At 35.9% G+C, this 26,168-nt stretch overlaps 4 protein-coding genes and 1 non-coding gene across 5 annotated transcripts in view; 1 reads left to right on the top strand and 4 right to left on the bottom strand.

Annotated features, from left to right (window-relative positions):
- Positions 1-411: 411 nt before the first annotated feature.
- Positions 412-9,091, bottom strand: mRpL2 (mitochondrial ribosomal protein L2). The gene is made up of 4 exons (XM_089243058.1): positions 8,947-9,091; positions 2,570-2,903; positions 1,063-1,311; positions 412-896 (listed from the first exon to the last, which is right to left on the bottom strand). The coding sequence occupies exons 2-4, from the start codon at positions 2,895-2,897 to the stop codon at positions 478-480; spliced, it is 996 nt and encodes a 331-aa protein (XP_089099184.1). The 5' UTR covers positions 2,898-2,903; positions 8,947-9,091; the 3' UTR covers positions 412-477.
- Positions 6,859-8,866, bottom strand: Kaz (E3 ubiquitin-protein transferase Katazuke). The gene has a single exon (XM_089243057.1). The coding sequence runs from the start codon at positions 8,382-8,384 to the stop codon at positions 7,203-7,205; it is 1,182 nt and encodes a 393-aa protein (XP_089099183.1). The 5' UTR covers positions 8,385-8,866; the 3' UTR covers positions 6,859-7,202.
- A 29-nt stretch (positions 9,092-9,120) lies between the features above and the next one.
- On the top strand, positions 9,121-20,070 carry LOC149075570 (U6 snRNA-associated Sm-like protein LSm8). The gene is made up of 4 exons (XM_089243059.1): positions 9,121-9,332; positions 13,267-13,307; positions 18,943-19,070; positions 19,748-20,070. Exons 1-4 carry the CDS (start codon positions 9,302-9,304, stop codon positions 19,836-19,838), a joined length of 291 nt encoding a protein of 96 aa, XP_089099185.1. The 5' UTR covers positions 9,121-9,301; the 3' UTR covers positions 19,839-20,070.
- Positions 20,071-20,787: 717 nt separating this feature from the next.
- Positions 20,788-26,168, bottom strand: part of LOC149075567 (dynein axonemal heavy chain 7-like) — an 86,262-nt gene continuing 80,881 nt past the window's right edge. The window contains exons 32-35 of the mRNA XM_089245445.1: positions 25,539-25,676; positions 24,134-24,225; positions 22,729-22,833; positions 20,788-22,115 (exon numbers count right to left, since the gene is read on the bottom strand). Of these exons, the coding sequence (XP_089101571.1) occupies positions 21,962-22,115; positions 22,729-22,833; positions 24,134-24,225; positions 25,539-25,676 (489 nt within the window). The 3' untranslated portion in view covers positions 20,788-21,961. The remainder of the gene's footprint in view (positions 22,116-22,728; positions 22,834-24,133; positions 24,226-25,538; positions 25,677-26,168) is intronic.
- On the bottom strand, positions 24,494-24,567 carry TRNAT-AGU (transfer RNA threonine (anticodon AGU)). The gene has a single exon. It is a non-coding gene; the product is annotated as a tRNA-Thr (tRNA).

Below are 26,168 nucleotides of genomic sequence, written 5' to 3'. Positions count from 1 at the left end.
AGCACATAAAGGTTGGGAACCACTACTACTACTAAACCACACATGCACCTCCTCCATATTTCTCGGCAGAACTTCTAATGAATTGGAATCAATTGCTGCCATCTACCATCAATTTTTCTAACAACAAGTGAAGTATAATGACTGAATAATTGTACTGTTGTAGGCCTGTTTTTTCTCTGTGGCAAGACTAACAAGGAGATCAGTTCGTATTTTCGCCTAAAATTTGCGGCTAACAGTTTTTAAATACATATTATATGTAAACATTTTCACAACATTGCAGAAGAAATAAGTTATGATCGATTATAGAAGCTGTCAACACAATTTTTTGGGGAAAACACAAATGTTTAAAGAAACCGGGCAATTACCAAGTAAGAGCTTTTAGGTGCAAAAATTTGCAAACCACAAACACAATTTTAGTTTCTTTAAAAAGTTTAATGGATTTATGGACTAAGTTGCAATACAAGTGAAAAAATGTTTTTAATCAGCTTTGGTAAGCCTGTATATTTCTGGAGGTTTTTCACGTTCTGCTAAGAAATCTTTTATGCTCTTTGGTGGGTGAACTTTTCTTCCACAGTACCCATCCTTTCGATGCCAGAGTCCTGACCTGGGTCGCTTGCCTAGCCATCTCAAGCGATTAGCACTTCCAATAGGTATGCTCCCATGGTCGATGTTGGAGACTCTACCAGTAACAACCATGCACATTTCATCAACAAGTATTTGTTCTTTTGATGGCAGTTGTATGAGGCATTTGTTGTCAATCTTCCTCAGGAACTGTGCAGATGTGCCGGCTGCTCTGCAGAAAATCCCTCCAAAACCAGGTGAAGGTTCAATATGATGAATAAGAGTTCCCATCGGCAATGCACCAACAGGAAAAGCATCTCCTTCTTCAGGCCGCACTGTAAGAATAATCCATGAATTGCTATGCAATACTATATCAGTATAAGAAAATTTATTAAAACTTTATTAACTTTTTTATTCAAAGCAGCACAATCAGTGCGTATATTCCTCTCATACACAAAAGCTTACTCTAAACACTGAATTATTTATGGGATGCAATCAAACCTGGCATCTTTGGAATCACGCCTGATGTTCTTATGGTATCCCCAACTTTCATATTTTCTGTAGCAATAATCCATCTTTTATGGTCTCCTGAAGCTACTAATGCAATTTTTGCTGACCGACATGGATCATCTCTGACTTCGTACACACGTTCAACCAATGTGCTGCCATCTTCTGGTCCATGCCTCAAGTAATCTACCCATCTAAACTTTTTCTTGAAACCACCGCCGATAGTTTTCACAACAACCTTACCTGAAAAATATTTAAAAATTTCAAAATGAATACAGTACATATTGTAAAGTTTTCTACACAGACATCTGTGAATATTTTCTAATCTATAGAAATACAGCTGGGTGTCATTTAACAAAGTCACTCGTTCCATTTGTCCAAAAATTCAGTTCGTGACACAGCTGTTTTATGTTAGCACATGCAATCTATATCAGCGAAAATATTCCTTAGCCAAATCCGGATTCATTAACAGAGGCAGAAAAATCATGGAAAAAAATCTATGTTAGCCGGGCAATCGTTAGCTCTGCTTGAGTGGTGCAGTGGTTACATGCTTGTCTACCACCATGAAGGTGCCATCAGGTTTGCGGATTCAATCCTGGAGATATAACATAGATAACAAGTTCTTTCCCTAAATGAACCCGAGGCAACCACTGATTGATGGTGTCTTCATTTCCAACCCGACTTGATTGGTAGTAAATTGCAATAAAACGATATGACCAAAGTTGGATATGATAAAGTAGTAATGAAAGTCCTGGCCTAGTGCCCACAATAGATCTTAACATGGTGGATTGGCTCAGGAATGTAGGGGATATATGTATAAAATATATTTGAACAAGACAATTTTTTACTTAACAAATGAAATAAAAGTCAAAATCCTCTTAATTTTGTTTGTGGCTTAACAGCAACATGATTTTCAACAAAATACATCACTTTTTATGCCAAAATTATAGGTTAATATATTTTGATATAAAATTTTTTTTCAAGAAAATCATATTGAAAGTGGGAGGACACAACCAAAAAAGCCAAAGCAAGCATGCGAAATGCATGTGTTCCAGCCAAAGCCTGAAATCGTTCAGTTGACCTGGCCAATATCTGAATTTCGGGCTTTGGTCAGCCTATTCGTGAAGTGGTTGGAGATCAAAGGATGGCCAAAGAAAAGGCATGATTAGGGATCATCGCTAAGTTGGCTTATTTTTTTGTGATAATTATGGGCATTTATAGTTATGGTTAGCTATGGCAACCCTAATACTAAAAGGAATCGGAATAATAATATCTTAGGGCATTGATATCGATATATAGGTATCTCCAGTCAATTTCAGACAATGTTCGAAATTCTGTGGAATTTTCGACATTGGCTAGTTCACCCCTTTTAATTTCTGGCTTTGGCCGTAACATATGCACTTCAGAAGAAGAAAAAAGTAAAAATAACATGAGAGGAGAGAGAGAGAGAGAGATATGCCATTCAGTAAATTGATAAGGTGTATGATTTGGTATATGTTACCTGTCTCAGGATGTCTACCACCAAGTCTAATGATTGGTAAAGGCCTGGTAGTATATTTTCCATCAGCAGGATAGACTGGACGCCATCCATATTTATGGGGCTCTGGTGGAGGATATCCCTCTGGGAACGGTCTACCCCCACCACGAATCTTCTTGAATACTCTCTTGAAAGGTCCATACCTCTCTGCATTCAGGTGGTGGTTGATGGGAACTAAATTAGCTGCTACTGAACATGGAAAAGTTGATGTGAAAGCACTGTAGCTGGAAGAGAAATTCAGAAGACTGGAGTTCCTCCCAACTTTGAACAAATGCTGCAGCAACATCGACATTGTTACCTGTAAAGGTGTTTAAATTAACATAAATTAAATTATGTGATAGAACTCATTTAAAATATGAATTTTTCAAACATTTTTGTGGAAAAATTAGCAATTTTTTTAAACAATATCCTTATAAAATAAATATTTTGTTTTTAATCAATTTCTAAGAGAAATTGATTAAAAACAAAATATTTATTTTATAAGGATATTTTTAGATATTTCACACTATATCAGATAGGTGAAATGTTTTCTACCAGTTGTTTTATTCTTTTTTGTAATCAAATAAAAATAATTAAATCTTGGGGAAAAACGATTTCTAAGAGAAATCGATGCAATTGCTATACTGCAATTGCCACCACTAAATATTTCTGTATTTTGCAATTTTCAAGTTTTTTTTCTCTTATTTATCACTATTTTATCTTATTCTGAATATAATCCATACATTTAATGTCTAAAAAAAAAATGTGATTGCCAGTAAGAGCCAGCAATTTTCTCCTACTTATATTGTTCTGTATTTTCCTTGTTCATGAATAAAATTGGATTAAAATGAAAATCACCTATTAACATAGGTGATGCCTTCAATTGTGATACTTACCATATATAAGTGAAAAAACATATTTCAGCACACTTTTTTTTTAAAAATTCCCAAGAATAATTTTTACAGGGTGCATGTACGATTTAGAACCAGTAGTAGTTAATGATACCTGATGAGGGTGTGTGTGACCAATGTTTCCTCTATATTCTTTCAATTAATTTTTTTTTTTGAGGAATTCTTATACACTGCCATACAGAAAGCTCAATACTTACACACACACATATACACACAATCTCCTTTTTTTCTCTTTCTCTCACAACAATTAAAATATGAACACAATCACACCTGTGACTTTCCACAATTTTTATTACAATCATCGATTAAAGTAATGGTCTCGCACCATTTTCACATTTTACAAATTTCGCATGGCTTCATCTGCACATAGCCAGCTCCCGAGACCAACTCTCTTGTCCAAGGGGTCTCTGATTTCTCTTTTGTCCCCTCAAAAAGCAGACGTCCGGATGTTTCCATCGATTCCATTTTAAGGGGCAAGTGAGGTTTTCTTCGCCTGAACTTTTCTACCATTCATGTCTTTACGAAGCACATCTCACACTTACACATTATGGATGAATTTTAACTCAACCAATGTTACAGGGTTTAAGCGAGATAAAAAATTCCTTCAGCAAAAATGGGAAAAAAAGCTTTAGCAAAATGATAATTATTGGTGGATGGATGTCTACTCGTTTTGCACCTCCTGTACATATTTTTACAAAAGTAGCTACTACTTCTTTCACATTCTAAGATTTTCTTTCACATTTTCCGAAAAATGTGACTGTAGCTTCAACCCTGTAATGGTAATGCACATACATAGGGTATCCACAACTATAGTTTACCAAAAAAATAACTAATTCCCAAATATTTTTTTTCAAATTAAAAAAATGTTTTCTCAAAGATTTTTTCAAATGTTGGCACTGATCACCTTCTCGAAACCATTCAAGTAAATTAAAGTTATTTTTGACAAAGAATATAAAAAAAAAATCTCAAATTTCCTAAGGTCCTATTACAATAGAAATAATAAAATCAGAACTCCTTACAACTTACTTATTCCAGATTATAGATCCAGTTTCAAAGCAGTGACATGACACACACACTGAGCATTTTGATTCATATTTTCATTTGAACAAAAATTAAACCAATATGCAGGGTGCATAGCTAAGTCCCTTAGCCGCAAATTACTGGTAAACTGTTGATCCTAGAGGCATACTTCATATTAGAAAAAGTATCAAAATAATCTGTAGACCTCAGATATGCCATTTATATGGCAAGGGGTTGTGTAGTTATTGAAATAAAAAAAAATAACTTTTTATACGGACACCCCGTCCTCAAAAACCCATTAAAAAGTTGCTGCTCTGTCACTACTAAGCCCGACAAAAACTCCATGTTTCTAAGTGCAATATTCACTGAGATATTTGAATTCAATAATGAAGAAAGTGAGGGAAAGAACATAAATTGGCAATGCTTTCCCTCATTTTCTCCAATTTTTTCAATTCAAATGTCTCAGCAAAAATATGTACGCATAGATGTACAACAGGGCTCGACAAATGGGAAAAAAATTAGGGGCTTAAATAAATTTCCCAGAGAAATTTACCAAGAATACTTTTTTCAGCTTAGAAAAATAGGCTAAATTATCTTTTCATGCTTTTCTGGGTCTTTGGTGACCTTTTCCTATGTTGATGGCAATGCTTATAAAAAGCATGTAGCCTACACGAATTCTGAAAATTTTACATGGTCCTCAGACTTCAATTTAGTCATCACATCATGAAAACTTTAGGCGCTAACAGTGACTTTTATAGTCACCATGATGAAATAGTGCCTGGGATTTGTGAAGCCCTGATGTACAGTTAATGCAAAAATAATTTGACTAGATAAAAAAAATTGTAGAAGCAGATTGTACCGAAAACTGTGATGAACCTCACAAGAAAAATGTCAAAGGGGAAACAGCTCTTCTGTGCAGAAAACACAATTGTGTGGGAATTTTTACAGCATATGATTTTTACTCAGCTGAGAGCCTGTTGCAGAACAATGGTAAACCTTCTGTGTCAGGGGATCACTCCATATCATAATAAAATGAAAATCCATTTTGACGCACCCCAGAGTTTCTGTGACAAACCACCACAGATAATTTATAGGAGATTATCAGTTATAAAGGACTTATCAGGTTTGACAAATCTGAAAAAATTTAGGTGTCAGCAAAGTTTCATAGGTGCCCAACACTTATTTTCCAGACAAAATCAGTCCAAAATTGTGTAGTTTTTTTTTTACTTGTTTAGGACTTCCATGCTAGCAGCTATATGGACATAATTTTCAATAATGTATTGCTAGGTTAAGGCAAAGTTATCCAGTTATCATACATGAAAAAAAATTAGGCACAAATATAAATTTTCTAGTTGCCATAGTGACCTGGCACTTTGGATTTGTCAAGCTCTGGGTTATAGTTAAATATAGGATTTTCACCATGGTCAAAAGACAAGGCTATCAAACAGAATGCATTAGGAAATAACTTATGTTTCTTATAGGTATACAGTAAGTAAAAGTCTGATATAACGAGTACAGCTTATGAGAATCCAGACATAACAAGTGATTTCAAATAACAAATGTTAGACACGAAAGATATTTGGTTACAGCAAGTTTTGGAAATTAAGCATTCGTTGTAACGTCAAACACTTTTTCAAAAAAATTTCAATTTTTTTCTTCTTCCCCCCTCAAGAATTGAACATGATGACCCTTTTTTATCATCCCATGTTCCTCGTAAAAACTACTCAGAGATACTCCTTGTAAAGAATGGGCATAATATAGACTGATTTTTTAACCCTCTCATCCTATTTTTTAGTTACCCTACTATACACATAGGACATGTGATTTTATTTGACACTTGTCTCTCCCAGAGACCAAAGAACCAGATTTCACAGTTTAAAATTGTTATCGAATGAGAGAAAAATAATGTTAAAAACTTTCCAATTAGCATGAAAATATTAATGAGTCCATACAGCTATGGAAGTGAGTTTAACTACAATAATCAAAAATTTTATATGTTCAGTTTTCGACTAAGTAAATCACTTTGATAATGTGAAATTCTATCCAAAAAATGTCTTGGAGAATCAACTGCTGAGAGTCCAAAAAACCAATTTCATGACTATATTCATTTGTTAATATTAGAATGATATGATCTAAAAGATGTTTTAGTGCAGATAAAGTAGCAATTTTCCACAACTTTTATAACCTTTTAGAAAGAATTTTGCTTACAATGAAAAAATCTGGTTATAACAAAAATTTTCCTAGTATATCAGACTTTTACTGTAGATTATTTTCACAACCAAAATTGTTCCGAATGTGTGTAAACACCTTTTTGAGAAAACACAAATAATGAACTTGAAAGAATATTGAGACAATTCCTTTGTATTTATTAACTTTTTCATGCAAGTCAAAACATTCACGGTTTCAGTTGATGTCCAAGGCAAAACGAAAAGTAGGGGAGGGGAAAAAAGCTATATCTATGCTAATGCAGGAATAATATATCAAGCAAACAAAAGATATGGTGGAAAAGCAAGCAAAACAAACATCATAGTGAACTCATGTGAGTAAGCATTTAAATTCGTGTTCACAAAACTGGTCATGCTAAATGGCACTTTAATTTGATTATAGCTATTGTGTGTTGTGTTACAGATCTTATTTTTTGAACTGGATAATCTGGCAAACTAGCGAACAATCAATAAAACAAGAAATTACATAACAAATATTTTCTCAGCCTCTTTGAGTTCATATACTTCTTTAGTACGCGGACAAACAACTTTCCCGTTATTGTCTGCAGCTAATTGTTTCAAAGACTGTTCTCCATAGACGTAACCATTCGGCAGCATCAAAGGATGATTATGCTCGTTGAGGGGCTCGCCAGATATATGACACACCAAGCGGGATTGGGAGCAGTGCGAGTACGGTAGAGACTGAGCCAAGGTATTCAACGGCGGTCCACACACAGGACAATCAGGATTACGCTCCCCTTTTGGCTTGTAACACAGCGGTGTCTTCAGTGCAGAGAGGCCGGCTTGCAAAGCAACGGAAAAAACAGATACATTGCTCAGCTGGTACAACTTGAAGTTCTCCTGCCGGAACTGCAACACCAACTTATTCCAACGATTCTCATCCAAATATTCCTTGTACGGACTCATCTCTGTGTCGACTGGAAAAGCCAACAAGCCCATGACATGCTGAACCTCGACCATGTGATCTTCCTCAACATTGGCAAAATACTTCCTAGCATGCTTTATAGCATCTAACCTCTTATTCTGCTTCACAAGCTCAACAAACTCCTGCTGCCTGACATTGAACTCCAGGGAACTCTTCAACTTCCTGAGCTTTGATTTATTATCATAGCACCAATTCAAACACTTCAGCGTCTCGTGCTTCGCCAACGACTCCTCCACCTCTTTAGACACCAAGAAAAGATCAATATTCGTAAGGTCTTCGATGTTAGAATGCTTTGCCAGCTTCAATGCGGTGTTGTAGTAGCCGCACCGGAGGAAGTGGTCAACGAGCATGCGATCCAGGCGTTTCTTCTTCCATTGGGTCACCACAGTTTCCTGGCTACTTCCATGCTCCTTCAAGTGCTCGATCCTCCTCTTGCATACAGTAGCTGCATCCAGCTCCTCGCTCACGCTGCCCTCAGACTGGCTGGAGACCAGCTTACGTTTCAGGATGTTTAGTTTCTCGACCACGCCTCCGAGCAGAGCATTTATGTCGCCGACTACCGGGTTCTTCTTCCGGAGGCCCTCTTCGAGCTCCATCGCGGCGGTCTGAACGTGAGAAACCTCGCGATCTATATTCTTCTGGGCCGTGCGAAACTTCTTATTTAGAACTTCGTACGGAACCTTCAAAGTTGGGTGCTCCAGAGCTTTTAGTTCTGCCATTTTCAACTGGGCACATATGTATGCTCCCAAGACTGGAATGAGGGCTTCAGTTTCTGGTATGGGTGGGTCAGTCGGTTCCAGGCTGACTGATGATATGGTACTAACTCAATCGGAAGAAAGATAGTCAATGATTTATCCACTGACTCGAGTTCCAATCCGCTTGAGCACGTGGTAATCAATAACCCATTGACGTGTAATGAGGCACCAACACTGTTAACTCGAACGCAGCTATACGTCCTATCAAGGGAGGGGCCCAACAATCGCTCGGATGAGCACCAATTCCAGCAATAAATCCGTAAAAGAGAGAACTATTGCAGCATATTACTCCGTACGAGTTATTTAAGTTGCCAACTCGCAACTCAATACAGTATATGTCATTAAAAAAACTATCAAAACGGGCATTTAATCGGGGCCAGCGAATTCACCAATAACAACAACAAAAAAAAACGAGGGTTTATAACACATCACACAATCTCAACCCAGAGATCACCCAACCTCCAGGGTACCATGCATAAATAGATCTTTTTTTTTTTCCCCCAATAACTCAATAGAAATGACTTACCTTTAACTATTATTATTTCCCACGAAAATTACAGAAAAAAACGACCCCATTTAATCACGGAAAACGTTTGATTGTAATTTCTTTATAAATAAATTCTTTCTTTGGGATCCCCCCCCAAAACGAAAATTTCGGTCACGTGCTGTGAATTAGAGTCGCTGATTGGCTGCGGACCCCGAAGGATGATGGGAAAATCGTCTGGACAATTTGTAAACAATCGTTGAATTCCTGGGGGAAGAAATCGTGAATTCGCGGGAATACAGGTGAAAAGAAAAATTAAATAAAAGTATTTATTGGTGGTTATTTTTATATTTTTAAAAACAAATACTAGTAAGTTTCGGTAGAGGTCGAATTACTGATGGCGTCAACTTTGGACAGTTACGTGAATCGTATCCTTTTCCATTTATTTGAATTCAATGTAATATCCACGTGTGTGTGTGCAGTGCGGTCTTAACGCATGGGCCTATCCGGGGGGGGGGCCTCATAAAAATAAGATTTGATTTAAATTTTCGAGACTGAGCATGTAAATGTTTTGAGGCCCCAGGTAGGGTCTCCCGGGGCCCATGTTGCTCTTAAGACGGCCTAGGTGTGCGAGAGAGACCGGCATTTCATGTTAATGATGTTTGTTGCATATTTAATAATTTTTTTGCAATAATTGTTCTACAGGGTGTTACAAAAAGAATCGACCGATTTTAAATTCGTATATTACAAGAAATGTTGAACATTGACACTTAAGATTAATTTTATATTACATGGCCAATTAAAGTTTTTTCACCAACCAAATTAATGTTGCCCAATATGTCCACTTCGGGATGCACAGTATATGTCTATATTCTAGTCGAATTCGTCCCAAACTTTCGCCAGCGTGTTTGCATCTACTGCTTCCATGGCTGCTGTTGTGTGTATCTTCAGTTCGGCTAATGTAGCTGGAAAGGGAGGCATATAAACTTAGTCTTTTATACACCCCTAGAAAAAGAAATCGCACTCTGTGAGGTCTTGGATGCTAGTGATGTTTAACTGAATCTCATCAGGTCCCGGATGGCTGATTCATTGTTTAGGAATGAAATTGTTCAAAAATTCTCTAATGTTCAAGCTCCAGTGTGGTGGTGCCCTGTCCTGCTGGAAAATGAAGTCATCCGCATTGGTTTCTAACTGTGGGAAAAGCCAATCTTGGTAAACACAGAAGTGGTGGCCAAAGGAAGAGCATTAGCGCTACCTGCCAGTAACTGTGTGAAACGCTAGATTTCCCTCTTTCTATCTATACATTTGATCAAAACGGATTAAAAGCTGAATAGTTATGATTTCTTTAAAATTGGATGATTCTTTTTGAAACACCCTATACAATGATGTGGAAATCAGGCCAAGATTCCATCAATGGGGTTATAGAAAATTTGGCAATTATTTTTTGTCATCAACTGATTACCTTGGTGCTTTGGCTCTTTCAAGATTTTTCATTGACAAAACGTTTTTTGTGTAATGTGAAATGCGAGAAATTTTCTTGCCAAGTCTTGCCCTCAAGGCAATAACAACAGCTTACAAAGGGCCTGGCAGGCTAAAGATACTGGTTTTTTCTCACCTTCGTCTTAATATACCGATTACCTTTTTTTCACCATCAAAAAAGCTATAATATTGGTAGCATTGTTTCACTGGCGAAACATTGTTTTCTTTCCTTTTTGCTGCACATTATTTTGCCTCGTGTTTTTTTTTTTTTTTTTTGCATTTGCATTTGCTTTTTATTTATTGCTTTGGCTAAGTGAACTGGTGATTTTTTTTCATCAGTTGCAACTGTCTGGTCCGAAATCTGTTGTGCATTTTTGTATGCAGCAGGATCTAATAGCATCAATGATTGCCCAACCTGCAATGCTGCACAGGTCCCCCTGCCCCATAATGATATGAACAGTGGCTTTTCCTGGCAAAAGAAGAGCGAGCATTGCATGTGCTGATCCATAAGAGGTGGTACCTGGTTTGAGGAGAGCTAGTTACCAATGATAGCAATCTGGAAACTCGCATATCTGTGGGGTGAAGAAAACCAGCAACGATTGGATTATCGATGAACTGAGTGTCTCAAAAAACACTGACAGACTATGAGTTTCTGTCAAAAAGTTTGTGTGGAAGCTATTGTTGCCAACAATACCAAAATTAGACGTCCGGCCAAAATTAGAGATGTAGGCTTACAGGTTTAGTTTCTTTTGTCAAGATCGATGAGAGCAAATTTTCTGAACAAAAATGCAATTGTGGCAAATGCGTTAAAGGCAATTGGGTGTTTGGCAGCAGCAAGCAAGACACCGATCAATGTTTTGTGGTACCAAACTGCAGCAAGGTCGTCTTGCTGCAGGCGTTGAAAAAATATGTCACCAGAAGAAAAAAAAGTTAAGGAAACATGGTAATCATATAAAATATATATTGGGTAATCGTAACATAATATATTGGGAATTTACTCCAGTGTCTTAGGTCTCGACATTGTGTTAGTCATCATGCATCCTTTGCTTATGAATTTTTCAATTTTTTTTATGGTGCTCATTCTTCAGTCAGACAAAAAAACACTTCTTCAGTTTTTTGATATAATTGGGCATGATAACTGGAAAATAAATAGCCGTTTTTTGCCCAAAATGTGCCGCTACGGTTTCAAACAGCAATTGCACCAAGAAATCTGGTTTGCTGGGAATAGGAACACAAAATCCAAATACAATGGGTTGTGAATCCTGTGGCCAATACTTTCTTCATTCATTCCAGGATTGCTCCTCATCATTTTCTAGCTTGCTGAAAAAGAATTGTCAAATTTCTTTCTTGTCAACCATCTTGATATTTTCTATATGAAGATATTTGATGAGCAAAAATATTCTGGGTTGCCATCTTCTTACGGAATCTTGGCCTGAAATCAAGATGTTCAGTACTGTCCTAATGCATGTGGTCTACCGGGGTGCTGGCCTTAAGTGCATGGGGGGGGGAAGTGCCTCACAAATGAGGTGACCTTATACTATGATTATGTAGAGTGAGAATGAAATTGGCAGATGGTAACTTCAGCCTGGGGTAGGGGGCAGGGCCTGTTCCTCATAAGTTTGGGCCCTGGGAAAATATGAATTTTTTGGGCCTCTTTATATGTAGTCTTCTTTGAGACAGAGAAAAGAGCTAATGTGTTTCAACCAGTGATGATAACCTCATCGAGCAAAATTTGTTTTTTATTAAATTTTTCCCTTACACATTCCGAAAATATGCTGCCATCTATCGGTGAAAATATGTCAAATATTTAACATTAGAAAAGTATTGCATTGCATTTATATATTTTTTTTCAGAAAAATTATTTTCTTTGATGAACTCTCAAAATTTTCTGAGAACCCTCAAAGATTTCTTATGAGTATCAAAGCAGAATGCTTTGCATTGTTCTACAACAAGCCCTCGGTTGAGTGGATATGTTCTGCTGTAAAAATCCCCATAATAGCTTTTCCTACAGTTTTTTTAAAAATTCTTCCAGATTTTTCTGTGACGTACGTCACATTTTGGCATATTCTTCCTACAGCTTTCCTAGCGTAGGCTTACAGGTTTAGTTTTTAGTCCAAACACATTGATAATGGTTTGAGGAAAAGTGTCTTCAGTCAATCTATCAGTCAACAAACAAACAGCAGAAACAATGAACCATAGAATTTTTGAAACACGTGAGAGTAATCAAGGAAACATATTTTCTAGATATTATGCTGAGTTGAACTTGGAAAGAAAAGTCATAGTGTCTCCGTCGAGACTCAAACTCATGCCCTCTTGATGCTACTTCAGCTCCTCATGCCACAATGCATGAAATAAGAAAGGCAGGGTCATTTCTCCAGTGGTGTAGATGGTAGCGTGCTTGCCCAGTATGCACAAGGGCCTGTGTTCGAGTCCTAGACAAGATTACTTTTTTTTCCCGAGTTCAGCTCAGTATAATATCCTGAAAATTTTTTTTTTTTTACATCATGGGCAGAGAAAAAGCTGTTATCTCTCTCTCCACATGAGAGTGATGTCATAAATTTTTTTCAACTGATCAACACATGGACGATTTCTGAAAATGAGTTGTAATAACACAGTATAAATCGTGGTCAACTTAAGCAGGATATGATCATCATATGTCGAGTTGGAGAAGTTTTTCCTCCATTGAATTCAGTATTGTGCCAACCATGGGAATAATAGATGTTGAGTTATCAAGGTTGCCCTGTACTAGCTCTATTCTACAAGATTTAAAACATGTCCATAAACTGGATGTATCTCCATTTAAAGAAAAAATGGCTAAATTGGCATTCACCTTGGTGTGTGTTTTTGTTTTCAAAGATTTGACTTTCTTGACTTGATGTTCAGGTACAGTTTCAGTTATCACTGCTGATGGCCGGAATATTGTGGTAAGAACAGTTGTAGGTTTATTTAGTGGATTATTGCGTAAATCTGTTAGTGTTCACATAGTATCTGTAAGGGTGGCACACATGTTCTTGTGAATTTTGCCGTCGAGTCTGAGGTGGCCATGTTGAGGAACAGATCTTTCAAAAATAGAAAAGAATTTTTTTGTCAATTAAAATATTAAAAAGGAATGTTAAGTTAGTTATCTGTAATTTTGAAGAAAGCCTTTGTGTGCTTAACAGCATTACATGCTTCGGGTTAACCACACCCCCTGATCTGTGCTAAACTATGTTTTCAAATTTTGACTATAATCCTTCAAACAAAATATGCTTCATGATAATTATTGAGTATTATTATGAATAATTTTCAGATTAACTTTGCAGTGGAGAGAAAGGTAGAGAATGTATTCCTTCGCCGTAAAATGTAGTTCCCATACATCGGAGGTTTATGATGATCATTTATATAGAATATTTCAATTTTTTTTTTGATTTTGAAAAAGATACTGAAAAAATACCGTTTTGAACCAATGTATATTTGTTAAAATTTTTAAATTAGAAAAATATTGGTTACCATTATCAAAAATCCATGGCGAGCTCAAGAACATTTTGGCACGATTTCCAAGAAGTTTTCCCTGCCAATATTACTATCGTGCTTTTTTTTTTGATTGCACAGTTATATATACATATATTATATCGTCATTTTGTTGAATTTTTTCCGATACAATTTTTCATTCAGTTTTGCATGTAGTTATAGGCCTACACACCCAGACGAATATTCAATTAGTTTTTTTTTCTCGCGAAAATAACCTGCAACGAATTCAGATAGTCATTCATAGATTACAGGAAGTGTCCCTCTTCCACGACAGCGCCGATACCGTTGTGAGAGGCTCTCTTTATGGGTGTAGGTTACGGTTCCAGACCCCTCCCCCTTTTTTTTATATCTATTTCTTGCCGTGTTCGTAGGATAGGGGTGGTTTCTGAATTCCGATAGCGGAGGTTGTTGACATAAGTAATGTCTCTTTTTCACCCACAGCAGAGGCTGTTCCTCCAGATGCCCCTTCAGTGTTTCTCCAGATAAATATAAATAAACAAGAGAGAAAGAAAGACCCACAATGGTTTAGGCTTGCAGTGTATTTTTTCCTTCTGTGACAGTTGTATCTTTCTTTTCACCAGAGATAGACACGCTAAAACGTTCTCCGTTCTTTTTGGCAATAATGCATAAAGTACGTTATTGAAAAAGAAGAGGAATTTTGGATTGCAGGTGGCTTGATGGAGCAACAACAATAAGTAATAGAGAAACAGATAGCTCTACAACGTCAAGTGAGGATTCCATAGAATGGGAATCCGTGAAAAATGACTAAAACTGTAGTTATAATAAGTGGCATCAACGTATATGCGTTCGGGTGGGTGAGCGACGGAAATTTCGGCAAGAAAAGTGAGTAAAAGAATTCTAAATTTTTCTGTATCATTTTTATTATTATTATTTGGGGCTATTCCCAAATTCAAACGTCAAAACCGGGTTAATAGGAGTTGCTAAGATACTTTTCAATAAGAAAAAAATGATTTCAAAAACCGCACTTTAATTTGTGAAAGTATCGACAATGACTTTTTTTTTCATTCGCTAATTTTTTGTTACTAACTGACTGCAATTTTTTCTACAAGCATTACATTACACGTAAAAATTTTTTTTTTCTGCGCGATTGGCGAGAATCAGCGATACCTTACCGAAGCTGCGCATCGATACATAGGTTGAGGCTTTCATTGTCATAGCAACGAGTGATGCGGTTCCCTCGTAGCTTCCTCTTCACTGCAAAGTTAACCTGAAACGGACTATAGCGCTTGACAAATTGAAAAAAATCGGGGCACCAGCCAAATTTCATAGATGTCGACCATTCCCCCCCCCCCCTGCCAAAATTTGTGAAAAAAAGAGACTTATCTGGGACCTCTCTTTTCCCAGGCCAGCATAATTTCTGATAGCCTTGTGCTATCCTTAGGTCATGGTGGTAACCTGGCACCTAGGATTTGTCCAGCTCTGACAATAATATTTACTCGTTATTTTAGGAGACGTAATACAGTCGTTACTCGATTTCACGAACAGTTTCTCTGTCCCGAACAGCACGCCATAATAGCAATGTTAAAATCGGCACTAATTTCATGAACTCTATATTTTACGACTTTAGTTTTTCCTCTAATATTTTATTTCCTGTTATTTTATTCTTCTAGCAGCCTCTGAATTCCTTGTAGTTAACAAAGTAACTTTGATCCAGACATTCTTCATTTTTATTGTTTATTTTTGATTTATATAAACAATCTTTCTAATTCCATCAATTGCCATATCAGATTCTTTGCAGATGATTGCATCATCTACCAAACAGTGCACAACAAATCCGACCAAGCATCTCTCCAAAATAACCTCAACATTGTATCAGAATGGTGCTCGTCCTGGCAATTACCCCTTAATTCTTCAAAAGCAGTTTTTATGAAAATTACTCACAAGACCTCCTTGATTCTTCTTACACTATCAATAACTCTTTAATCACTGAAGTTTCTAATTATAAATGTCTGGGCGTAATTATTTCTGCCGACCTCCGTTGGAATTTCCATGTTGATTACGTCTTTCATAAGTGTCTGCAAAAACTCTTTTTTTTTCGTCGTAACCAAAAACTCCACCTGTCACCACAGACATCTCTGCTTCCAAATCTACATCCTTCCTGTACTCTCATATGCCTGTGAAATCTGGGACCCCCCATACTCTCAAAACATAGACGAATTAGAATCTATTCAAAGTAAATCCGCCTGCTTCATTCTTAACTATTGGTCATCCTCTGCCTCCATCACTGAATTCAAGCGCCAACTCAATATACACCCATGAATATCTCTTTCGATTAACTTTCCTTTTCAAAATCCTTCATGGTCATTTTCATATCAACACTTCCAATTTTCTTACTCCAGCTTCATACTTTTTAAAAAGCATTAACCATTCACAAAAATTTAAACCCATCTTTGCATCCACAGATTGTTTCAAATTTAGCTTCTTTCCCTCGAACAATAACCAACTGGAACAACCTCCCATCAGACTTTATTGATTGTACAACAGTTTCTGATTACCTTTGTAACATCAATCATCTCTGTCAAACTTCACCACCTGTCCTTGTATGGGCCTCAGTCAAGCAATATTGTATAAATAAATAAATAATTCTATGTGTCTTAAGAGAAAATAAAGAAAGAGAAGGGAGTAGAGAGTTTTCACCAATTTGTCATCACGAACATACAGGTGTTTTGCGAACACATGCCAGGAAGAGGATTCGATTGTTGGCGGGGGTGGCCATGAAGTGAAGATGCATTGACTTACTTCAGTTTATGCTTTGTGCATCATGATGATTAATTGAACTATAGTCTGTTTCAGGTTAACTTTGCAGTGAAGAGGAAGCTACGAGGGAACCGCATCACTCGTTGCTATGACAACGAAAGCCTCTTAACGTATGTATCGATGCGCTGCCTCGGTAAGGTATGGCCGATTCTCGCCAATCTCGCAGAAAAAAATATTTTTTACGTGTAACGTAATGCTTGTAGAAAAAATTGCAGTCAGTTAGTAACAAAAAATTAGCTAATGAGAAAAAAAAATCATTGTCGAAACTTTCAGAAATCAAAGTTGCGGTTTTTGAAATCAGTTTTTTTTATTGAAAAGTATCTTAGTAACTCTTATTTTGACGTTTGAATTGGGGAATAGCCCCAAATAATAATAAAACTGATACGGAAAAATAACTTTTCTTGCAGAAATTTCCGTCGCTCACCCACCCGAACGCATATACGTCGATGCCACTTGTTATCACTACAGTTTTAGTCATTTTTTAAGGATTCCCATTCTATGGAATCCTCACTTGAAGTTGTAGAACTATTGGATTCTCTATTACATATTAATTGTTGTTGCTCCAAAATGTGTTCCATCAGGCCATCTGCAATCCAAAATTCCTCTTTTTCAATTATTGCCAAAAAGATACAACTGTCACAGAAGAAAAAATACACTGCAAGCCTAAACCATTGTGGGTCTCTCTCTCTTGCTTATTTATATTTATCTGGAGAGACACTGAAGGGGCATCTGGAGGAACAGCCTCTACTGTGGGGGAGATGGCATTGGTGTGGGTGAAAAAGAGACATTACTTATGTCAACACATTCCGCTATCGGCTATTGGAATTCAGAAACCACCCCTATCCTACGAACACGGCAAGAAATAGATATAAAAAAAGGGGGGTGTCTAGAACCGTAACCTACACCCATAAAGAGAGCCTCTCACAACGGTATCGGCGCTGTCGTGAAAGAATACTTCCTGTAAAGAATTACTTCCTGTAATCTATGAGTGAATATCTGAATTCGTTGGAGGTTATTTTCGGGGGAAAAAAAACTAATTGAATATTCGTCTGGGTGTGTAAGCCTATAACTACATGCAAAACTGAATGAAAAATTGTATCGGAAAAAATTCAACAAAATGACGATATAATATATATAGTATATAACTGTGCAATCAAAAAAAAAAGCATGATAGTAATATTGGCAAGGAAAATTTCTTGGAAATCATGCCAAAATGTTCTTGAGCTCGCCATGGATTTTTGATAATGGTAACCAATACTTTTCTAATTTAAAAATTTTAAACGAATATACATTGGTTCAAAACGGTATTTTTTCAGTATCTTTTTCAAACTCATAAAAAAATTTGAAATATTCTATATAAATGATCATCATAAACCTCCAATGTATGGGAACTATATTTTGCGGCGAAGGAATACACTCTCTGCCTTTCTCTCCACTGCAAAGTTAACCTGAAACAAACTATAGTGGTTTGAAAAAGGGTATGATACATGGTTCTCAACCTTTACTCCGCGGCGCTCTAAGGGTTCTGTGTGTCTTTCTCAGTAGCTCCATGGATGCTCCAAGAAAATAAATCAGCAAATTTGATGACTAAATAAAATAAAATGGCTTACAGGATTTTGCCATAGAAATTTGTAGACTAAAAATGGCTCTGCATGTCAAAAAAATTTAAGAACCGCTGCATTAGTTTGTTGATTATTTCTGAGGTCAGAAATAATTATTCAGGTTATTTCTGAGTCGATCAAACTCTACTTCAGCCACTTTGTCTACTTTCCTCTTCGCAAATTGCTATGTCAACAAAACGAAAAGATTGTGCTTCACTTTCGATGGAAAAAAACCATTTTGAAAGAAATTGATATCCGAACTCCTATAAATACAGAAATTGCTAAAAAATATGATTTAAAAAATTACACTATCCCGAAAATATTCCATAGAAGCGAGATTTACATGAAATTTTTCCTGCATCAATTCTATGGAATCTTTTATATACCAAAATTTTACGATGAAGCAAACAAAAATAAGTGTTATTCTTTTAAAATGTCAATAAGCTTGGAAAACTCATTTTTCATTTCTGCACTTTTATTTTCATCGCTCCTATTCACAAATTACAAGTTTGTGAATAGGAAACTTATAGTTATCAAGTCTGTTTGTGTTTGTAAAATCAAGCATTTCACGGCTGTAGTTACTTTGCAGCATACGAATGGACACAAAAAACCCTTTAGTCTTCATGTACTTAATCCATCCAGTTATTAGAATAATTGATATTTTTTCCAGGGCACTTTGAAAGGTTTTGACCAGACTATCAATTTGATTCTGGATGAAAGTCATGAAAGAGTGTATAGTTCATCACAAGGTGTGGAGCAGGTTGTCCTTGGGCTGTACATTATACGTGGAGACAACGTGTAAGTAATGTGATTGTTTCAATTCATGTAATCTTTTTTACAGTGCTTATTCGCACAGTTTGTATCGGGTTCACAATCTGTGGCTCATGAACCGAATGTGACTTATCTGGCATGAGAAAGGTGCTCCATAAAAAACCAAAAAAAACGATGCACACAATATGATAAGGACACTACTTTGAGGTATGCAAGGGGTAGTTATATCTTTTAGCTAGCTCGTAGACTAAAAAAGCTGTGCACCTTTGATTTACATGCTATGAAACTTCTCTTAATGGTCACCTCTCTTTCAATGATGATTTTTTTGTCTTGCCAGTGTCTTCAAAAGAGGGGTTTTATTGTACTGTGGAACTTGCTTAAAATTTCTATTTAGCAAAAACAAAAAAGTATAATGGAAGCTCTTAATAACACACACCCGTGGGACTGAATTTTTTGTCCACTAACAGAGACTGTCTGCTAATATATATAGTGAAATATCTTGGATCCCTGTTCCACTGGCATCAAAAGTTTCTGGTAACTGGAGGTGTCTGGCAACTTCTTATAATGGACGTTATGGGAGATTCTACTGTATTACTCTTTTTATTATTTGGAGTGTATGCATTATTTTTTTTATACATGCAATCATAGTATGATTAAGTTATTTCAATTGAACCAAAAATTTCTTTTTCTTTTTCTTATTGTAGAGCTGTAGTTGGAGAAGTAGACGATGAATTGGATGCTCGATTAGATTTGTCTAGCATAAAAGCAGAACCTTTGAGCACTGTTATACATTGATTTGTCTGTGGTGTTGAGTGAACATTTATTTCATCATTTCATGTGTAAAATTTTTGCAGACACATTATCATGAGTTTTTAACTAAAGTTTTATGAGGTTTTTTTTTTCTACATACACTCTGGTTTCATCATTTAACGAGTGCATACCAGGTTGAATTTTTCATGACTTTATTATTCACATTGACAAGTACTCCTTAAAGCACTTAGCATGCTTAAATGTTGGGAATGCTATATTAATCTGTTTATTTTTGGACCTGAATTGTTTGTTTTCGTTTTTCTTTGGTAAACGAAAACATTTTACATATAGCAAACAGGGGTTGCTATGAAAATATTTCTTCATAAAGATATTTGTTCAGTGAAAAACATAAACATTTTACATATAGCAAACAGGGGTTGCTATGAAAATATTTCTTCATAAAGATATTTGTTCAGTGAAAAAAAAAAGGAAGTGTTGTTTACTGGCACTGTATATATAAATAAATTTACCCTACCAAAAAAATACACCAGAGTTCGGATCTTTGATCAGTCTCCTCACCAGGATTTTTTCATGGGTCGCTCTGCAGTAAATTTATAGTGTAAGAAAAGAACAAGGAAATTCATCTTCTGTTATCTACTACTCTTTTTTTTGGTACAGGAAACAAAATTAATTCAAATTTTAATCAATAGAGGGTGCTGGAAACGTGTTTGACAGGAGTGATTGGATCTGAATGTTTTTCCGATCTCTTCTGTGTTTAAAACATTTGTAAAGCTTCAGCCAGAATTTGTGGCTGAGATAAAACAACTTCAATTGTGTTTATTCCACAAACGTCAACATAAAAACCTTATGTAAGTGCCAGCAACTCGAAAATTCAGAAATTAGCTGTTGATCATACTCTCTGCATTTTATGGGACTATAAAGGACATTTACATATTTTCAGTGATTTGCTTTCTTTCTCTCTATCGACCAAAATTTGAACCATCTTTTTCCTATACCAAGAAGAAAAACCCTCTCTGTGAGAATAACTTTTTTGCAAACCGGATTCAAATTCATCAATTCCTTCAATTTTTATGAATTTTTAAACCATTTATGAAACACCCAGTAGGCCTATATTTATAACCTTGCTTACTAAGTTTTGCACAAGTGGAGTGCAATTTAATCAAGGCTCTGCCAGGTTTCTGTAACATCTGAAAAAGTGGTATTAGTGTCCAAAATTTTTTATCTAATTACAAAATTTGAGTCTCAGGATAAATATTTTTAAGAATTTGTCAGTGTCTTCCAACATAGAAATGGGTTATCAACTCCAAGAAGAAGAATGAATGAAAAAATAAATATTTTGGGCTATTTCTTTCAAAAAATGTTGACAGCTGTGTAAATTTCTTTTATTTCTGAAGCCCTGGGGTGTTAAATTTGTATTATTATTTATTTAACCCATATCTAGAGCTTATGCATAGTATAACACTTTTATCTGCACAACCCCCCAAGTTCGTCAAAAATTAAAAAAAAAAGTAATATTTCTGTGAAAAAATTTAAACTTTCAAGTCACAAGAAGCTGTTTGCAGCATTGCAATATCTCTTTCAAAAGTCACTCAATTTCTATACAGGATAAATCAGTGTTTCTCAAAGTATGCATCTCAGCATCACTGGCCTTTATTAAGGGAGTCGCGGTGAGCTGAAGATTTTTATTTGTGTGCCTATTTTTGCTTCGAAGTGGTTCTTTTATAAGCAAAAATATCTACTAAAATGTTCTGGGAAGCCGCAGATAAGTCATGACTGGAGGCTCTTTTTTATTGGGCACAAATTAGCTGTTAGTTATGATTTTATAACAGAATTGTTTATTTTCCATAAAGTTCACCATCCAGGATTCACCCCTGCCTAGTTCTGACCCTAAGTGTATTTACACGAGTCAAGGTATATTTAAGTGCAGAGATCAATTTTTATTTGTAAGAATCTAAATCCACTAAACTGTCTGATTTAGTGAAACAGTCATAAATTGTCAATCTTAACAATGATTTGATATAAAAATTAAACAGCAAAATATTAATAGATTACCATTCTGATATAAAAATGAAAAAACAATCAGGCGATACTTTAAACAATACTGAATTTACAAAATCGATGCCATTAAATAAAAATAATGAGTTTTCTCAATCGTCCAATTGACAGAGCAAAGCTGTGCCTCTCTTTATCCAGTGTTGTGGCTTTCGATCTGCTGGGAGAAGAAAGAACAGCACATAGTTTGTAGAGTGTCCCGTGGTTGATAGTGTTCCTCTTCTTTCACTTGTTTTATACAATGGACATCTGTAACATGAAAAGAAAAAAAAATGCATAAATGCAGTAGTTACATAAACAGCTCAACACATTTCCTTTATATTATTGCTATTTTTGTTATAATGTTCTGTTTCAGATGCTTTCTTCAGCATAACATATTAAATTATAAATATTAGCAAAAATATTAGACATTGTTTGGAAAGAGGTAAATGTGCAAATTGTGATTTGGTTTATTTAGCCTATATGTATATATATTTCAACATGTTCTGACCAGTAACATAATAACCACAGACTCAAATGAATTGTGAGAGAATGGGGATTTCACTGGTTTATGATGAAACTTTTCAGCAAGCTAATATGGGAGGGGGGCAAAATTTTCCTTATCATTTTTTTTTTCACTATGAAATGTAGATGCCGTTAATGTCAGTGACAGTTTTTAATACAGGCAAAACAACTTTCATTCACAACAATTACTCATTGGTCTGTCTGGTCTCCATTGATAAAAATCACACTTTACCAATTGAAAACCTAACATAATAGAGCAATGAGAAATTTCACTGAGAGTCCATAAAAATAACATTTTCTTTTTGTTGACGAGGTTTGTCACAAAACAGTGTTACATAATTCATAAGTAAGGACTTACTTATAACGGTCTTTTTCTTCTATCTCAAATTTCAAATTAGGCTTAAGCCAAATGATGGGCATCTGGTCCCACAAAATCTTTGGGATTTGTTCACTGAGCTCATTTCTGGAACAAAAATGATCAGACAAATAATTAGCCAATTATCAAATAATTGATATTACAAGTCAGTGAACGAAAATTTTTAAATTCAAACGAATTTTTAGTGAGTATCTGATTTGTGGGGGCGGGGTTGGTAGAAAAAATCACTAGTTTTTACAATTATTTTTTTAGGAAATGACCTTAATTTAAAAATAAACTCCAAACCCAAAAAGATGCGAGAAAGCAATTTGTTTTTTAGCAAAGTTGCCAGAGAATAAAACTGATTAAGAAAATGTTTTGATATTTTCAGGTTCGAGGATGGGTGCACTAACTTTGGCTAAGTGAGAATTTTACCCGGCCCACAAAGGGATAAAAAAAAATTGTTAAAATGAATTATATAGGGCGAGCACTGGTAATTTGTAGCCAAGGGACTAAGTCCCTATATAGGAAGTGAAAATGATCAAAGTTCAGTCTAGATTTTTTCTGAAGTTACTGGCCACTTTATAGCATACTGTCTAGCAAACCTGTAATTAGTCTGGGCCAAATGGAGGAATTTAAGACATTTTCATACTTCTACTAGAGCAGTATGTGCACGCATGACAGAACTTTAGTTTGTTTTTGAACTGTATCCAAAAGGCTATTTGTTCTTTGTTCCTGAAGATCATTATTGATAATGATGTAAAATATTTTTGCAGTTCTCTTCAACTTCACTGCCAGTGGGTTCAACATTTTTTAGAATGTTGGCAATGGATCTTGGCAGCCCAATAGATGGTTAATAGGTCCATGGTATTTATTTAAAAACTATAATAAAATAGAAATAAATATACACAGTAATGCATCTAAAGTAAAATAAAAGTTTAGTTGGTCTAGAAAAAATTGGTAGATTATGCATACACAGTTGCTATATGATCAGCACAGACAAAATATTATACAGTGTATACAACAGTAAAGGCAGTATCTTCACTGTTGGAAAACAACTTTATTCGTTAGAGCTATTTTTTTTAATGAACTACTGTTATCTCATAAAACAGTACAGTGATCTTTCACTTATGCGTGGGTGCAAGGTAACAAGGAAAAACGATACATAAGTAAGAGAGGCGTATGAGTGAATAGTATTATTTACATATATATCTTTAACTGGGAGTGCAGAAAACCGTCTTATAAATGAGATAAACATATAAAAGAGAGGTCACTATTACAAAACCTATTGGTTCTTCACTGCTCTAATGTTTCATCAGGTAATCATAAGATCATTCGTGATTTAAAAGCATTAATGTATGCACACTTCTCTTTGGTTATGATGTAGGAAAAAATATAGCATTCTTACTTTTGTCTGTCCCACCTAGCACCATCAAGAAATAAACCATGAACATACACACCATCTTCTGGAGGTGTAGAACTAGTGTCTTTGGGAAGGACCTACAGAAGTATAAAAATAATCAAATATCGTACCTTTTTAGAAGGTTCATCAACATTAAGGGAGTTTTCAAAATCATCAACACTGAAAGCTGTTAAATTTGTGTTTTTTTCACCATCAGATTTCATTATCAACATTGAACACACTAATAAACCATATAAATGTGCTTCATAAACATTCCCCTCAGGAGCTTCTAACGAATTGGTGCATCAAGGAAACAGTTATTTTCCGGATATTATGCCGAGGCGAGCTCGAAAAGAAAAGTCATCACGTCTCCGCCGGGACTCGAACCCAGGCCCTCTTGCATACTGGGCAAGCATGCTACCATCTACACCACTGGAGACACATGACTCTGCCTTCCTAATTTCACGCACTGTGTCGTGAGGTGCTGAAGTAGAGGCATTAGTAGCCTCTCTTAACTTCAGGAAAGCATGCTTGCCCAGTATGCAAGAAGGCCTGGGTTCGAGTCCCGGCAGAGACGTGATGACTTTTCTTTCCGAGCTCGCCTCGGCATAATATCCGGAAAATAACTGTTTCCTTGATATCTCTGGCTGAGAAAGAAGCCATCTATAACTCTCTAAACTGTCCCACCCGGGGGCCATTTCCTGAAGTTAAGAGAGGCTACTAATGCCTCTACTTCAGCGCCTCATGACACAGTGCGTGAAATTAGGAAGGCAGAGTCATGTGTCTCCAGTGGTGTAGATGGTAGCATGCTTGCCCGGTAACAAGAGGGCCTGGGTTCGAGTCCCGGCGGAGATGTGATGACTTTTCTTTCCGAGCTCGCCTCGGAATAATATCCGGAAAATAACTGTTTCCTTGATATCTCTGGCTGAGAAAGAAGCCATCTATATTTCTCTGAATCGGTGCATGTTTGCAATATGCTGTATATGTGTTGTGTACGTAACATTTGGTATTTTGTAGCATAGTGGTCTAGTATTCTTCCAGTGCACCGGATTAACAGTTCTGCCAGAAGACTTTCTCAAGGGTGTATAGAATGTATCACATTAAAAAAATGGTATCAGTTTTTAAGGTGGGGAAACCCGTTTTTTACAGCTTGATCAAAAAATGAGTCAGTGCAATGCAGTAGCATGATCAAACATTTTGCAAACAGTTCTGTGTAGAAAAAACAGCTTTTTTTTTTCTCAAGAAATGGGATGTGTTGTCATGATCATGTTGTCATCTTCAAGGTTCTTTTGGCTATAGGTATCTCAACCTGCTATTGTTAATGTAAACACAGTCCCGGTGTCATCACATTGTGATGCACACTATATATATATATATATATGTATGTATACAGTAATAAGGTAAAACTTACCTCAAAATCAAAAGCAAGTTGGTCGATGGGAATAGTATACTTCCTTGCAAAGTTTTGCATAGCACCAGTCAAGAATGCTTGAGTGAAAAAGAAGCCAGACAACCAAAAAACTGGTGGCTTACCATTTTCAAACCATTTCTATAAGACAGTAAATACATATTACCATTGAATTAGTTTTATACCTAGATTCTTATAACTTTCTATGATGATCACTGTTTATGCCGCAATCAATTTTACACCTTTTAAATTTAATGAGTCGTCTAATTTGTACTACTATTCGTACCACTGATTTACAAACCATGACTATTATATATCTGCACTGGACCAGAAGGTGGGGGGGGGGGGGAGCACAGAATTCACTCTTTAATAGCTAATTCAACATTACGCTGGGCGCCAAAATGTTTGCTTTCCTAGCTGACAAAGTAAGCAGTTGCATCCCTGGATTGTGTGTGTACAACTAACTCAACCAAATTTTACAGTCGAATCTTACTATAACGAAGGCAGACACAAGAGAAATCACTTCCCAATAACAAAAGTTTGTTATAAAGGAATTGTAGATTTATTTGGGGAATTAGAAAAATTTTTGTTAAAACAAATTTTTTTGCGCTATAATGGTATTCGTTAAAACAA

This window comes from Pholcus phalangioides, unplaced genomic scaffold (assembly GCF_987345545.1).
Source record: "Pholcus phalangioides strain wild (caught in Gottingen) unplaced genomic scaffold, Ppha-v1.0 ptg000015l_1, whole genome shotgun sequence".
Classification (NCBI taxonomy): Eukaryota; Metazoa; Arthropoda; class Arachnida; order Araneae; family Pholcidae; genus Pholcus; species Pholcus phalangioides.
The sequence above is the reverse complement of the archived record's forward strand: the minus strand, read 5'-3'. Positions and strand labels throughout refer to the sequence as shown.